At 37.9% G+C, this 14,943-nt stretch overlaps 1 protein-coding gene across 1 annotated transcript; it reads right to left on the reverse strand.

Annotated features, from left to right (window-relative positions):
* Nucleotides 1-547: 547 nt before the first annotated feature.
* LOC129788573 (protein phosphatase PHLPP-like protein) lies at nt 548-9,229 on the reverse strand. The gene is made up of 4 exons (XM_055824765.1): nt 8,934-9,229; nt 6,247-6,538; nt 2,382-3,305; nt 548-2,319 (listed from the first exon to the last, which is right to left on the reverse strand). Exons 2-4 carry the CDS (start codon nt 6,406-6,408, stop codon nt 559-561), a joined length of 2,847 nt encoding a protein of 948 aa, XP_055680740.1. The 5' UTR covers nt 6,409-6,538; nt 8,934-9,229; the 3' UTR covers nt 548-558.
* Nucleotides 9,230-14,943: the final 5,714 nt, after the last annotated feature.

Consider the following 14,943-nt stretch of genomic DNA (forward strand, 5'->3'; position numbering starts at 1 on the left):
GTTCAACAACGATCTTTATCCGTTTAAAAGACTTCTAGTTCTGATCAGTATGCTTTATTTTACTGATCAATACTATTCTTCATTTGATCAACAAAGATCTCTATCTGTTCAAAAGACTTCTTCTTGTTATGATCAGTAAGCTTCTTTTACTGATCAACACTGTTTTTCATCTGATCAACAAAGATCTTCATCTGTTCAAAAGACTTCTTGTTATGATCAGTAAGCTTCTTTTACTGATCAACACTGTTCTTCAACTGATCAACAAAGATCTTCATCTGTTCAAAAGACTTCTTCTTGTTATGATCAGTAAGCTTCTTTTACTGATCAACGCTGTTTTTCATCTGATCAAATAAGAAATTAAGAGCTGATCAATAAGTTTTCCAGACTGTTCAAAAGTGCTCTTCAACTGGCTAAAAATATTCTTCATCTGATCAGTAGAATTCATCTTGTAATTAACCCAATTCTTCATTTGATCAATGAAAATCTTCTTTTAACCCTTAAAAACATTTTAACAGATCAAACAGATTTTTTTTAACTGATTAACCTACATTTAGCTTATTAGAGTTCTGTTGTAGCAACTCCCCAGTACTGCTGCATCCTTGTATCAGGTTCCAAGGAATCATCCTCACCTCTTTCGTGCATTACGGCAAAATCATACTCAAGATTGTACGGCATTAGGCGTTGCAGTGACCCAAAGTAGGCAGCATTGGGGCCTCCTGTGATGGGATGAAGCCTCCCGGAGTTAAACCTCATTGCCCGCCAAAGGCCGCTTGTTTGTGGATGGAAGGATCTTGCGCTGCCAAAGTGTTTCGACAGGAAGGGAACATTTGATCCCACCGGTGTATGGTACTGTGAGTACAGAGATTTTGGCGTTAAATCCGTCTGTGCTGCAAGTTGTGGGGAGCTGGATGAGAGAGCCTTAACTTGTGCCCTCGTTAGGTTCGACGAGGGTTGTCGCTTTGTGAAGGCTCGTGAAATTGTATTGAGTTCCTTGTCAAAGAGAAGCTGAGTGTTCTGCTCAAGCATGTACTCCCAGCATTTGAATTGCTCCTCAGACAGGGCTGAGTCTGATTCCTCCTTCTCTCTCTCTTCCTCTATTCGTGCTCTGACTGCCCGCACAACACCCCCACGGAGACTTCGACGTTCATTCGTTGCGTAGTTTGTTGATGATCTCCTACTTGTTACGGAGCCTGTTTCGAGATTCTTAAGTTTAGCCTGGAGATGCCCATTGGGCTGGCCATTTACATGTCCGTTTGCCTGGCCATTGAGCTGTCCTGCAACTTCACTGGCTGTCTGATCGCTCTGACCACTTGGTGATGATCTATCGCTGCGATTTGAGGGTTGACGCACAAAGCCACCGCCTAACTCCCCAGAATGGCAGCAACTGTTGTTGGATTCACAGCAACAGCCACACTTACAGAAGCCCGCCATTACGCTAGCTGGCTTCCCACGGATTGTCTGCCGCAGTTCACGCATCACGATGTCCATTTCCGAACCGATATTGTTGAACTTCACCACAACTATGCTGAGATTCTCCTCAGCTCCGTAGCTTTGGGCAATATCCTGAAGCCTCTTAGCAGCCAAGATAACATTCTCCTCCGAACGAATAATGGCTGCAATCCCTGTTGCATCAACAACCTCCCAAAGTTTCTTATTAGCAATCACCAGGTACTCATCCTGCTCACCCAAAACAACTTCACACGTCTCCGGATCTGGGATAACAAGCGGGAAGTTGGCACTATTGCCAATCTGTCGATTAGGCGTCGAAAGGGTTAATTTAACATTCCCATTGCGACGGATTAGCAATGCTGTGGACTCCCCAACACTCGCCACCCTCAGAACGTAGCGTTTCCCTGCTTGTGGGGAGTATCCCGGTGAATCTGGAGATTTTGTTCGTGAGATGTGACACAGAGTTACGGAAATGCCACACTTCTGTCCCTGTTGCTTCAATTCTCGATGAGCTGCCAGCAGGGTGTACTTCATGTAGTCTGCTGCTGTCTCCTTGACGGTGCGTTCCTCCAGGAGGAGCTTTGGGATGGATTTTATGAGGAAATTCGGAACAATCCTACTTCCTTCGCCGTCAAACATCCCAAAGAGACCTTCTGTGCTGCAAAATCCCGGAAGACGAAGCTGACTTATAAAGAGTTTAGATGAGGTTCCTGCTGTTTCGGAAAAGCCAATGCGCCACGGTGGATCGAACTCGGTTGCTTCGTGATTTGGGGCAGGTGCTGATGGGAGACTAGCACGATTCTTTCCTGAAACATCCACCAGACTCATTGGTCGTTGGGATTTGCAGGCTTGTAGCTGCTTTGGGTCAACCTGCAAGAAGGAGAATGTTAAATAATTTTCAAGACATTCAGCATTGAAGATTTCTGCCTTACCTGAAGCTGAGTGTTGCAGGAGAGATCGAGAAATTGAAGCTTCCGCGGCACAAGTTGCACAAGATTAACTTTATCCAGCTGATTGTGTGCCAAATCCAGCACCCGAAGCGTCGTGAGCTTAGCCAACACAGGAACACTCTGGAGTTGATTCGAGTGAACCCTGAGTACCTTAAGATGCGTCAAACTGGCGAGATTTTCCGGTAAGTGCTGAAGACGATTTCCCGATAGGATGAGCTCCTCCAGATGCGGGAGATTGGCAACACAGCTCTCGGGGAATGTTGTCAGCCGGTTGTAGGCAGCATGGAAGATGCGCAGCTGCGTGAGGGCACTCAGCGTGTCCAGAGCTCTATCGGTGAGTTGATTGTTGGTCGCATAGAGGCGTTCCAAGTGGCTGCGACACCCATCAATGATGGGGAGGCTGATCAAGCGATTACTTGCAACATTGAGCACCGTGAGACCTTCGCAGGCGAAGAAGAAATTCTCCGGCAGGTCCACGATAGCATTACTCTGCAGGAAGATCTCCCGCAGGTGCGTCTTTCTGCGCATCATCGCAGGCAGTGATTTGAGGCGATTGTAGCCCACCTGCAGGGTGATGAGTTCGCCGGAGAATAAATGTTCCGGAAGACTGCTCAGGCAGTTATTGCTGGCAAACAGTGTGCGCAGCTTCTGGCATCCCTGCAGCCACTCTGGGAGCTGCACGAAGGCATTGTAACTGATGTCCAGGTGCCGCAGACCCGCAGGATGAGGGAACACCGTCAACTTCTTCAGGGTGTTATTGCCAGCAATGAGGGAGGTGAGCACACGACCATTCACAGTGAGCTCAGTGAGATTATTCCGGGAACACTGCAGCGATTCCAGCTTATCCAGTGCTGAGAGATCCAGAATTTCAATTGAATTCTCACTCACATCCAATTGGGTAAGGTACTGCAAAAGAATTTTTCATTATTTCCGTTGAATTTAAAAAAAAATCACAGGGGGAGAAATTTTGGGGATGTGGTGTACTTAAGTAAAAATTAAATTTTTTTTGTAATTTGCAAAAGGGTGAAAAATTTAAATTTTGAACATTGAAAATATACTTTTTCAATGAATTATTTTTTTTAAATAATTTTGAAAAATAAAAAATCATGAATAATTTTATTTTGTAATATTCTTTTAAAAAAAATTTTACAATTTTAAATGCAATTTTTTTTAAACTTTTGATTAGCTTTTAATTTAATTTAGTGCCTTTAAGCACGTTTCTATTACGTTTTTATTAAATTTTGTATATTTTTGCAATTTTGTCCCAATATTGGGTGAAATTCACCATTCAGACAGTCTTAAGAAATCTTAAGATTTCTTAAGAAAAACTTAAGATTTCTTAAGAAAAGTTAAGAAAACTTAAGAAATCTTAAGAAATCTTATTGTGTCTAAATGGGTTGAGGATGAAATTCTCACCCTGAACAATCATATACGAGGACAAAATCTTTGATTTTTTGCCTAAAAAGTGGCAAAAAAGAATTTCCTCCTATTTGCACAAAATTGTGCAGTTGTGCAGTTGTGCGGTTGTGCCGTTGTGCAGTTGTGCAGTTGTGCGGTTGTACAAAAGTCCAAAAGGAACCCCAAATTCAACACTTTTCGCGAGTCTATACCAAAATCAGTTTTTCGCGTTTTTTTCTTAAGATTTCTTAAGACTGTCTGAATGGTGAATTTCACCCATTGTGTTGAGAAAATTCAACGATTTTAATTTGTTTTCTTTTAAATTTTAACGTTTTTTGTACTCTTTACTCGGAATCTAATCTAAAAAATCATGTTAAGCTCATTTTAAGCTTTATTATCGAATTTTTCATGTTTTTATCGCAGTTTTTCTTAAACTTTTATTCTATTTCTATGATTTTTTTTTGGCATTTTCTGATTTAAAAAAAAATGATTCCATTCATGTTAAGCAAATTAAAGGATTTTAACCCTTTAAGGTCCGCGCCTAGAACTGCTGGGCCGATTTTGGAAATTTTGCTATTTTCCAACTCTTTGGGCCTAATTATATGAATTTTAGTCGAAAAAAAAAATTTCCAACTTACGGATTTTCCGGAAAAGCTTTGGGTCAGCATATGACCCAATGGACCGCAAGGGATACAAAACACGGATTTTTGATATTCACAATTAAGAAGCACTCTGTGTCCGTGGCCGGTAATGTTACCCCCAAGATGCCTCGGAAGCACCCTGGGATGAACTACAATGAGAATCAGACCGACCAGAAGTGGTTTGGTCAGGATTTTCAGTGTCATCCCAGGTAAAGGTTCCTCTAAACACGCACTTTGCCACAGTTTTACGGTCAATTTACCACTTATTTGCCACATATTTGGATAAAACTTAACGGAACACTAAAGGGGGATACACATTCCTCCATCAGAACACATCCCAGCTAGAGATTCTGGCCAGGAAATCGCTCAAATCACCGAAATTCGTGGCTCATCCAGCCGCTTCTCCACACTGTAAACACGCACCTTGTCACGGTTTTGCGTTAAATTTACCACTTATTTACCACAAAATTGCATAAAACTTAACACAACACTAAAGGAGGATACCCATCCCTCCATCAGAACACATCCTGGCCAGAGATTCTGGCCAGGAAATCATTCAAATCACTGAAAATCGTGGCTCATCTAGCCACTTCACCGCACTGTTTATGTATGGGAAAGAGTTGTCAAAAATTCCGCGTTTTGTATCCCTTCCCGTCCATTGGGTCATATGCTGACCCAAAAAGTTTGGAAAAGCTTTTTGGAAAATTGGTTCAACTTTCAAGGTTCTCATAAAGCAATTTTTTCTTGTTATTTAGTCTATTTATAAGATTCAAGTCGATTTAGACTATCGGAAAATTATAAAATAGAAAAAAATACTGATTTTCAAAGTGATGAAAATCGACCAATTTTTCCCAAGTTTGGTGCAAAAAATCGACTATAAAGGAATTTATTGGACGAATCAAAAAAATATGTCTTGAAAGGTTGATCCTTTAGCTTTATACTGGCGAAGAAAGCATCCAAAAATATTAACTAGAAGTATCTCTAAAAAATCATTTTCGTTTTGGGTCAGGGTATGACCCAAAAAACGTTAAAGGGTTAATTAGTTTTCTTTTTAATACTTTAACGTTTTTTTTGTAATCTACTCGAAATCTAACTTCTAAAATCACATTTAGCTCATTTTGAGCTTTATTATCGCATTTTGCACGATTTTATCGCAGTTTTTCTTACATTTTAACTCATTCTATGATTTTTTTTGAATTTCCTGATTTTTTTTAAAAATCTTATTTCATTCGTATTGAGAAAATTAAACAATTTAATTATTTTCATTTAAATTTTCAACGTTTTCTGTACTCTTTACTCGAAATGTAACATTTTGAACTGTTTTATCGCATTTTGTACGTTTTTATTGCTGCCTTTTTACATTTTTAACTCATTATTCCATTTTTGAACACATTATTTATTTTTAAACGGTTTTAATTACCTTTTCTACACATAATTTTCGTCTTCTTTTACCCTAATTTTCTAAAGAAAAAATATTTTATAATCTTCTCTTCAATACTTCCTCTAAATTACGAATATTTTTTAAAAAAATAAACTCCTCTTGATCTTTTAAAACAAAACTATTCGAGATTTCTTTAAATTCATTAAATTTCAGCGATTTTCTGCTTGTCTTTGCAGAGTAGAGGCGTCAATGCTTGCGTTGAAAATTTTGAAATTAATTTGCAATGCGCGTAAAGAATTGCTTAATTCATGGAGAAGAGATTTGTGGTGTACAAATTGAGATAACACTGACCTTGCCTTGTGCATTCTCTTTAAATTTTCTCATTAATAAATTAAGAATGCTAAAAAAAATAATTTTTCATGCTCACCCCATAATTTCCGAGGATTATGCTCCCTTTGAGTTGATTTGCGCGCAAATTGACCTTTGTCAGGGGAGGATTGAGATCATTTTTGGCACCTTTCTCCTCCCCGTAGTGCCCATTGGGGATCTTCTCCGTCCTGTAGGCATCAACGAGACCCAAGGTGCGCATATTGGTGAGAAAAGGTGGTAGCTTGTGGACTTTATTGTGGGCAACGTTGAGGGTTTGAAGACGCTTGAGGTGCTTCAGCGAATTGGGCAGCTCGGTCAGTTCATTGCGATCCAAGCAGAGCTCCACCAAGCTGAAAAGAAAACGATATTGCATGCAATCGGTCTTACTCAATGGGTAAGAGGTTGCTGCTCAGAGAAGCGTATCCGCACAGCTGAATATTCATGAGCTACATGAGAAGCCCTGGCGGCCAGAGCTTCTTGTGGCGGGAAAATTGTTTCTGCGGGGAGAAGGTTGAGTGTGTGGAAAAAAGGGAAAGTGCTTCGGGAGAGAGAGAAAAAATCATCATTTACACTCAAAATTTATGGAGCTTGATCTCTTTTGCACAATATATGTATGTCCAAAGCTTTTCTCTGCAACGCAAGCACTTTAACTTGGCAAATGGGCAATTTAGACTCCTTCGGAATTACTTCATTCCATCACAAAATACGCCCGCAATGCTCATCCACATGGATCATAAATTAAAACAATAAAAATCCAACACTTTGATTTCCTAACGTTCCTAACGTTTGTTTGTTAACTTTTTTTCTTTAAAAGAAAATCATATCAAAAAGATTTAAACTTCCTGAACTTTCAGGAGGATCTCCCGTATACTTTCACCATCACTTTCTTTCATGAAAGAACTTTTCTAGAAAATTCCTCAGATTCACCTTCCACCAGGTCTCAATGCACAAAGAAGGAAAGAAAAAAATCTCTGTGAGAAAAGCTCGAGGAGAAAATTAACGCCCCGTGCAGACGGGCCGAAACACAATGAAGAACTGATGGATGGTTGGGGCAAAAAAGCAAAAATCCATCCATAGGAACCAACCTGAGGCAGAGCTGTACTTCATCTTGCCCGTGATTTACTGCCCGATCCACACCCGTGCACGCCATTGAGACTCCGGCTGCGGTTTTAATTGATTCAAGCACCCGTAAATGCATATATTGGAGATAGAAGAAGAGAAAAATACCCACCAGCACAGAGAAAATCCCATTTTCTGCCCAGCAGCAATTTTCTTCCTCAACGGACCATTGTCTCATGCAGAAAGCTCTTTTTGCTGGGAAATTTGCATTCAATTAGAGGGTTTGATTGGCGTCATTCAGGTGTGAATATTTAGGGGAGAATTTTATGAGCTTTTAAGAAGATTTTTGTTAAAAAAAAATATTTTTTTTAGTTAAAAAGATACATTTTCTTTTAAACTCCTTGAGATAAGAATTAAACATTTTCGTGGAAATGGTGGAAGTGTTTGAAAGAAATTAAGAGAAACGGGAATTGAATTAATTAGTTTTGATTTCAGGAGGATTGCGTAGGGGAGAATGGGGTACTGTGACGTTATTTTAATAATCTATCATTGTTGTACATAATATTCAACTATTTTTACAGTTCTGCGAGAAAAAATAGTGCCAGGAGTTGTTATTTAAATGTTTTTCTAATTTCATATAGTCAGGTGAAAAATAACAGCATTTTAATTAATTATTTATTTTATAATGAAAAATTTAATGCCTAATAATGAAGAATAACTAATTTAACATTCTAATAAAAAAAGGTAAAAAAAAGAATATCTCATTTTAAAACATTCAGATTTTTTTTTAAATCAGACAAGAGGTTTAATTCTTACAAGATTTTGAATAAATATCAAATAAATAAACTAAAGAGCAGCAAATTTAATCATTTCAGGAATTTTTTAAATGAAAAAAAAAAATGCTATTTAAATATTTAAGGAAGAAAAGCCAAATTTGGCCACAGTGGCCACGTGAAGAAATTCTCTAAAATAATTTATTTTTTTGAAGAAAAAAATTCTTTCTTTTTAACGATAATTAAAATTTCTGTTATCTGCTAAATTCTTAATATAATATATTTATAACTTTTTTTATCAGAGTGTTATTATTTTTCACATCACTGTACAATTTTTCCTAATTATGTAACTATTTATTCAATGTCTATCTTTTAATGATAAAATTAATAAACTGGAATGTAAAATACGCAAAATCACATCAAATTTTCCCAAATTAATGAAAACACGAAAGAAAATCATTAAAAATTGCTTCAGATTTCATAATACTTTCATTTCCATTTAAATTCCACAATTTTAATGCTTAATTTTGCACAATTTCCTCACCGAAAAAAAAGAGCTGTACAGGTGTTAACCCTCCATGTGCTACCTCCCTCCAAAAAAAAGAACATTCCCTCTTCAACAATTATCGCGACAATTAAAAATACCTCCAGCACGAAGAATAAAGTGAGTTGGGTACAAGAAATGAAAAAAAAACTGCTTAAGAATACGCGCGTTCGTCTTTTGCGTCTCTTCGACGGTGGAAGGAAAATAAAATGAGTCACTGTACCGTGAAAGACACAATACTTGTTGACTCTTTATTGCCATTTTGTGATGTAATCCCTCAAATTGTGCCCGATTCACCGTCTGTAACATGAAAATTCTTCCCCATCCATGACGCTTGCGAAAAAAAAGAAGGATTCGCATTTTACTTACTTTTCCAAGTCGGCCAGCTCGTCCGGAAGAGATTGAATCTCATTGTCGGACACATCGAGTACCGTGAGTGCTGTGATGTTGAGCAATGGCGCCGGAAATGATGTGAAACCATTTCCGGGCAATCGGAGAATTTTCAAATTGGGAAATTCAGCGAGAGTAGCCAGGGCGATTTCTTGGAGTTTATTCTGCCCCGCAAGGAGCTCCTCAACGGTCGTTGTGGATCGTAGAACAATCTCTGGGATGGTCTGTAGTCCAGAGCCACCAATGTCAAGACATCGTCCATCTCCAGGGTCCTTTGCAGCCTGCGTGATAACAGAGAAATCTCATAAAATCCCTGGGAAGGTTTAACGGATTTTTCTAAGCTTTTTTTCTTTGCTCACAAATTCATCTTCGGAAATGGAGTCGGAATCGCGGGATTGCCACGAATCCAGTGAATCCAACTCAATCTCTTCAGCATCGCAGAAAGTAACGCAATTTTTTGCACTTTTCCCACTGGATTTGTTAACTTCCGGCGTCATCACGCACGTTAGGAACATCCCTCGCGGCACAAATCATTCAATTTAATTGATTTCGCGCGCGCGGGGATTTAAATCCCACGAAAATGTTTTTTTTGCAAAGATTTTTTTTTCTCAAAGAGCTCTTGGAGCTTTATACGTAGCGACTGTTCCGGAAAACTCTGCAAGACTACCAGAGGCAGTGAAATATGATTGTGAGTCAAGCTTCATGCCGTGATACGGTTTCAGTCATTATGTCGTGTGCACGGCAGTGGCGTCGCAAAACTTCCGGATTGCGACATTTTCCAACGAGGAAAAAATAAATTAAAAATTGAAGAAAAATTTTGAGGATTTCCTCAAAAATTAGCTGATTAAATTAATGGTTTTGGGGATTTTGGGAGGGTTTTTTTTTTTTCTCAGAAAAATTATTTTTCATAATTTTTCTCAAGGGGGGTTTGTCATTTTGCGAAACGATGCACATTTCTGTTTCTGAGAAAGTTACTGAAGGTTCTTTAAAATTGTTTATTGGTCAATTTCTTCATGATAATTTACAAAAAAAATATTTATTTTAAGTTTTTTTTAAAGATATTTTTTTACAAAGTTATTTTTCTTCAAAAATTAAAAAATTGAATTGAATAATCTATAAAGAAAGGTCTCTCTATAATTTCGTTCCTGTTCATCTATGCATTTCTACACCGTTGGTCCGATCGTGATGAAATTTGGTACAGAGTTTACTTATACCAGGCGGTTTTTACCAACGACATTCATTTTCCCCCCAGAGCCCCCCTTTTGACTACTTTTTGAATTCGGCGCCATAAATATTGTGTGAAATTCACTCTCTCTTTTCGAATACCCTTCTACATTTTCTTTAATTCATCCTCACTTTTTGTATGATATATCATACGCAAAATTGGTAATTTTTGATCAATTTTTATGACGCGAATTTGCGATCAAAAATGAATCCGTGAAAATGTATACGTGACGCCAAAAATGTATCCGTGACGCCAAAAAATGTATCCGTGACGCTAAAATGTTTCCGTGACGATCAAAACTGTATCCGTGACGTCAAAAATGTATCCGTGATGCCAAAAAATGAATCCGTGACGCTAAAAAATGATTCCGTGACGATCAAAACTGTATCCGTGACGCCAAAAAATGAGACTACTGATACCAAGCGGTTTTTACCAACGAATAAATCTTCCATTAAATCTATTTTAATTCATCACAAATCTTTTCTCTTTTAAAAATTTGCGCGAAGCGGGGCGAGGTAAATTGGAGCGAAGCGACAATTTACCTCGTTTTGTAATAATAGAAGAAAATGAATTAAATCTGATAAAGTTCGATTTGTAGAATTACAAACTGTACAATTTGAGCACAATTTACGTTACAGAAAATTTAAAAATTAAATAAATAGAAGTTTAAATAAAAAAAAATATTTTTTTTAATATTTAGCTCGTTTCTGAACCCTAAAAGGTTTCTAAGCTCCTTCATAAAGTACTTCACTTCCTAAATGACAAACCCCTTTGTTAATTTTTTCTTTAGCTCGGTTCACGGAGCACCTTATGCGCGCGGGAATTGCGTCAAATGGGAGGTGGTGGAATATGCTGGAAGAACATGTCTCAACAATATTACCAAAGAACATTGGCACGCGTCATAGATCACGCTCGATAGAATTGGGTTCATCTCTGTGCCATTCACACAGAGATTGTCGGCAATGTACCCGCGGGGCGATCAATCAGCGGAAAAATGATGCCACAAGGACAATCTCGCAATATATTTGCATAAAATACGCGCTCGTCATGCTAATAATATAAGACTATTTGCCGCACAATTTGCCACGAGATACCGCTGAATCATTTCCCGAGGACATGACCCGCGTGACCTACCTCCAGTAGCCAGTTGCTCCACAAATCACGCTCCCAGGATTCCTCGAAGCCCAAAAAGATGACCCTATCGCCATCCCCAGCGGCTGACGTGAGGCTAGCTGAGCTGTGATAGAGACTCCCAATGCTGGCACTTGGATGATGAAGGAGTGAATCCACGGAGGACTTGGCTAGTGCCTCCCGCGTGGCTTCATCGATACTCTTTGGTTGGATCTTGAGAATGAGGCGATTGTAGCTCGGCGTGTGCTCATAGATGTCTGCCCCACCCAATTCAAACACTTCCGGTGACAGACAATTGTTCCCTATATGCGTGGGAGAAGCAAATCGATCGATTAGAACACCGCAGCAGGTGAGAGAGCCGCATTCAAAGAGGTTCTTGAACCCCCCTTAGGCTTCATAGCGAGTATTGCACAGAAATCGCGCATAAGGAGGGGCAATTAAATTGAGAGATTCTACATAGATATAGAAGAGATATATTTATGTAGTTTTCAACTAACATGGTGTTAAATAATAATAAATTTATTGAGCGTAAATAAAAAAAGAATGTAAAACAGTAAAAGTAAAAGTTTGTCTACAAGATGTTAATTAATGTTTTTCAGTGTTGGAATTAAATGCTTAATTGGTAGGAATTTAAAGGATTTTTAAAAGAATTATTAAAGAAATTTTTAAGGAAGAAAAAAACTCTAAAAGAATTTTTTTTGGAATGGTCAAAATAAATTGTTAAAATTTCCTTTTGAACGTTAAGAGATTTAAAATCTTAAAATCAAATTATTTTGATAAAAAGATTCTTTTCTTCTAAAAAATATTTTTTTTTTATTTTAAAAGCAATTAAAATGGATAAAATTAAAAATTTGTAATTAATTTCTGAACTTCCTTAACAAAACAGGAATTAATGTAGGTATCTTAAATTAAAACATAATAAAAGGTACAAATTTTAAATGATTTTTAATAATAAAAAAAATACTTATTTATTTCATTATAAGTATTTTTAATTAGTTCCAAAAAATCCTAATTTTACAAATAATGAGCCTTATTCAGTGACCAAGAAAGAAACCCTTGAAATCTTTAAATTTTGTACTGAAATTTCAAGATTTCAAGCGAATTTCAAGAGTTTCTTGGTCGCTGAATAAGGCCCAATAATTAGATTTTTTCCACAAATTCTTAACTATAATATTTAATAGAAGATAAATATTCTTGATAAATAAACATTAAACCGTTACTTTTTAAAAATCAAAATATAACGTACCGGGATAGAGGATCATCTTGCTGCCGAAGAGAGCAATAGATCGTCTCCTCCACTGCGGGAACACCAATCCTTTGAGGATTTCAACTGATCCCGAATGCGCAACACCTGGACACATGGATAACTCCGCAGGGCCAATGTGGAAGCGAATGAGATGCTTGAGATCGGGATCAATGCTAAGCCGGGACCTCCTGGAGTCATCTGTGAATCCGAGAGCTTTGAAAAAATTCTCCTGCAGCACAAATGGTTTCTCTTCGACGTCCAAGCGTCGGGAGGGATTGCCACCAATCTGCAGCCACAGTGTGTAGTCAATGGGGAGATCCATGTCAGCCACAACCTGCTCAACTGTGCTCGTTGTGAGGACGTGAACCATGCGACTGGGATCATCCTGGGCAATGTTAGTCCTGTCGGGACCGCAGAAGACTCTAATCCACCCTGTGGTTGGACTGTGGGCGCCTGTGAGTCCCTGGAGAGCCTTCCTGGTGAGAACATTCTTCGGGGAGGATTGCACCGAAGTGGTGGACACGGCTGAGTAGGTGTCCTCACTCGGACAATCCATATACCGCGATCGTACCATCCTGAAGACTGCCCCAGGAGTCTCCCTGTAGAGGACATCCATTTGCAGTAGCAGCAGATATTCCTCAATCCCTCACTTCATGCTCCGTTGCTTCCATGCTGTGGCATTCGCGCAAAAGTTCATTCGTTTCACACAAAATGCGCACCTTTTCACTCTTATTTTATATTTATTTCTTTAAAAAAATATATTTTATAATTCCCATTCGAAACTGAAAGTTATTATTGGTGCACAATTTCGCAAGCACATTGCAAAATCCACTTCACTTTTATTTTTTAATTCACCTCTTCACAAAGGGTTGAATCATCCCCTATCTCCCCTATTTATGTACCAGAAGATGATTCACCTGCAACACCTGTTCTTATCACTTTTCTGATTTTTTTTCATCAAGACCTTCAGGTAAGAAATGAGGAGGATCGTCACTAAGGAAAATATATTTCTCCCTCCGTCGTGGAGTTCAATCGCAACCGAATAAATAAACAATACTAAACGAAGTTCGTTTCACGTTTGGCTGCTGACCGTCTGCTTGGGCCACGAAGGTGGAAGGCAGACACACCATGCCACCTTTCTCACTCTCTAGTGGCCCCCACACAATGCTGCGCTGTTCTCGGCATTTCAATATTAGGCTCACTTCCAAGTGAGAAAATTAAGAAAATTTTGAAAATTTCGCGAAGGAAAATGCAACAAAAGGGAGCTAAAAGTTAGCCTAAGGATGTCCAGAATAGCTTGTGGGAAAACTCAGGTGATAAATATGAAAATGGGTTTTCAGTACAAAGTGCGGTTTAAGTTTCTAAAATTGAATATGATTTGAATTGAATTCAATTGAATTTGAATTTTACTGGTTAAATTTCTAATGAAAATGTTCTCCTTATCACCCTTATCAGGATTACAGTCTATACAGACTATAGAGGACTATACATAAATCAGACCTAAGTATTCCTAAACCAGGCTTAAGTTTTTTTTAATCTGGATGAAAGTTCTGTAAAGCTAGGCTGAAGTTTCTTAAGTCAGTCTGAAGTTTTTTAAGCCATGCCTATGTTGAAATATAGATTAAGGGATAGATTAAAGTTTTTCAAGTCAGAATTAAGTTTGTCAAACAGGCCTAAGTTTTTCAAGCTAGGCTAAGTCTCTTAGGCTAGGCCAATTTTTTGTAAATTAAACTTTAAAGGTTAGGTCAGGTTGAATAGGAGCTGCATGCACCTCAAAGTGCTGATCTTAAGATAACTTAAAACCGGTTATTGAGCCATTTTAAGTGGTTATTTTTTTAACCAAAGCTTGGCATGAAAAACTTAAGTTCGACATAAAAACGATGTGAGTCTAACTAATCAGTCCGAATTCAATTTCTTAAATCAGATCAAAGAGATCAAAGATTTCCTAAACCAGTAAGTTTCAGACCTAGATTAGGAAAGTAAGAAACTTAAGCCAGGCTTTTCATGTATAACGAACTTCTTTTTTAAGAATAAAATATATTCCAATTCAAATAATTCACTAAAAACGCTCTCCTAGCTCTCCTAGAATTATTGAAACTTTCATAAATTCCTTGAAATTCAACTAAACCTAACTTGACCACATTTTTCAATTAAATTGCTGAATTATTTCACAGCTTGTGGTTCAATTGAATCAAATTACAAACTACTAAAAGCATTTTTTCTCTCTCTTTGAAAATCTCAAAACTATTTATAGAATATTAAAGGAAATTCATAATAAATCTTGAAAAAAAAAAGATTCTACATAGGAATTGAAATAATTTCCTTCCTTTGAAATCTATATAATAAAGAAAGGCCTGTTTGTTGGTAATCGTCGTTCCGACTTTTCT

This window comes from Lutzomyia longipalpis, chromosome 2 (genome assembly GCF_024334085.1).
Source record: "Lutzomyia longipalpis isolate SR_M1_2022 chromosome 2, ASM2433408v1".
NCBI lineage: Eukaryota > Metazoa > Arthropoda > Insecta > Diptera > Psychodidae > Lutzomyia > Lutzomyia longipalpis.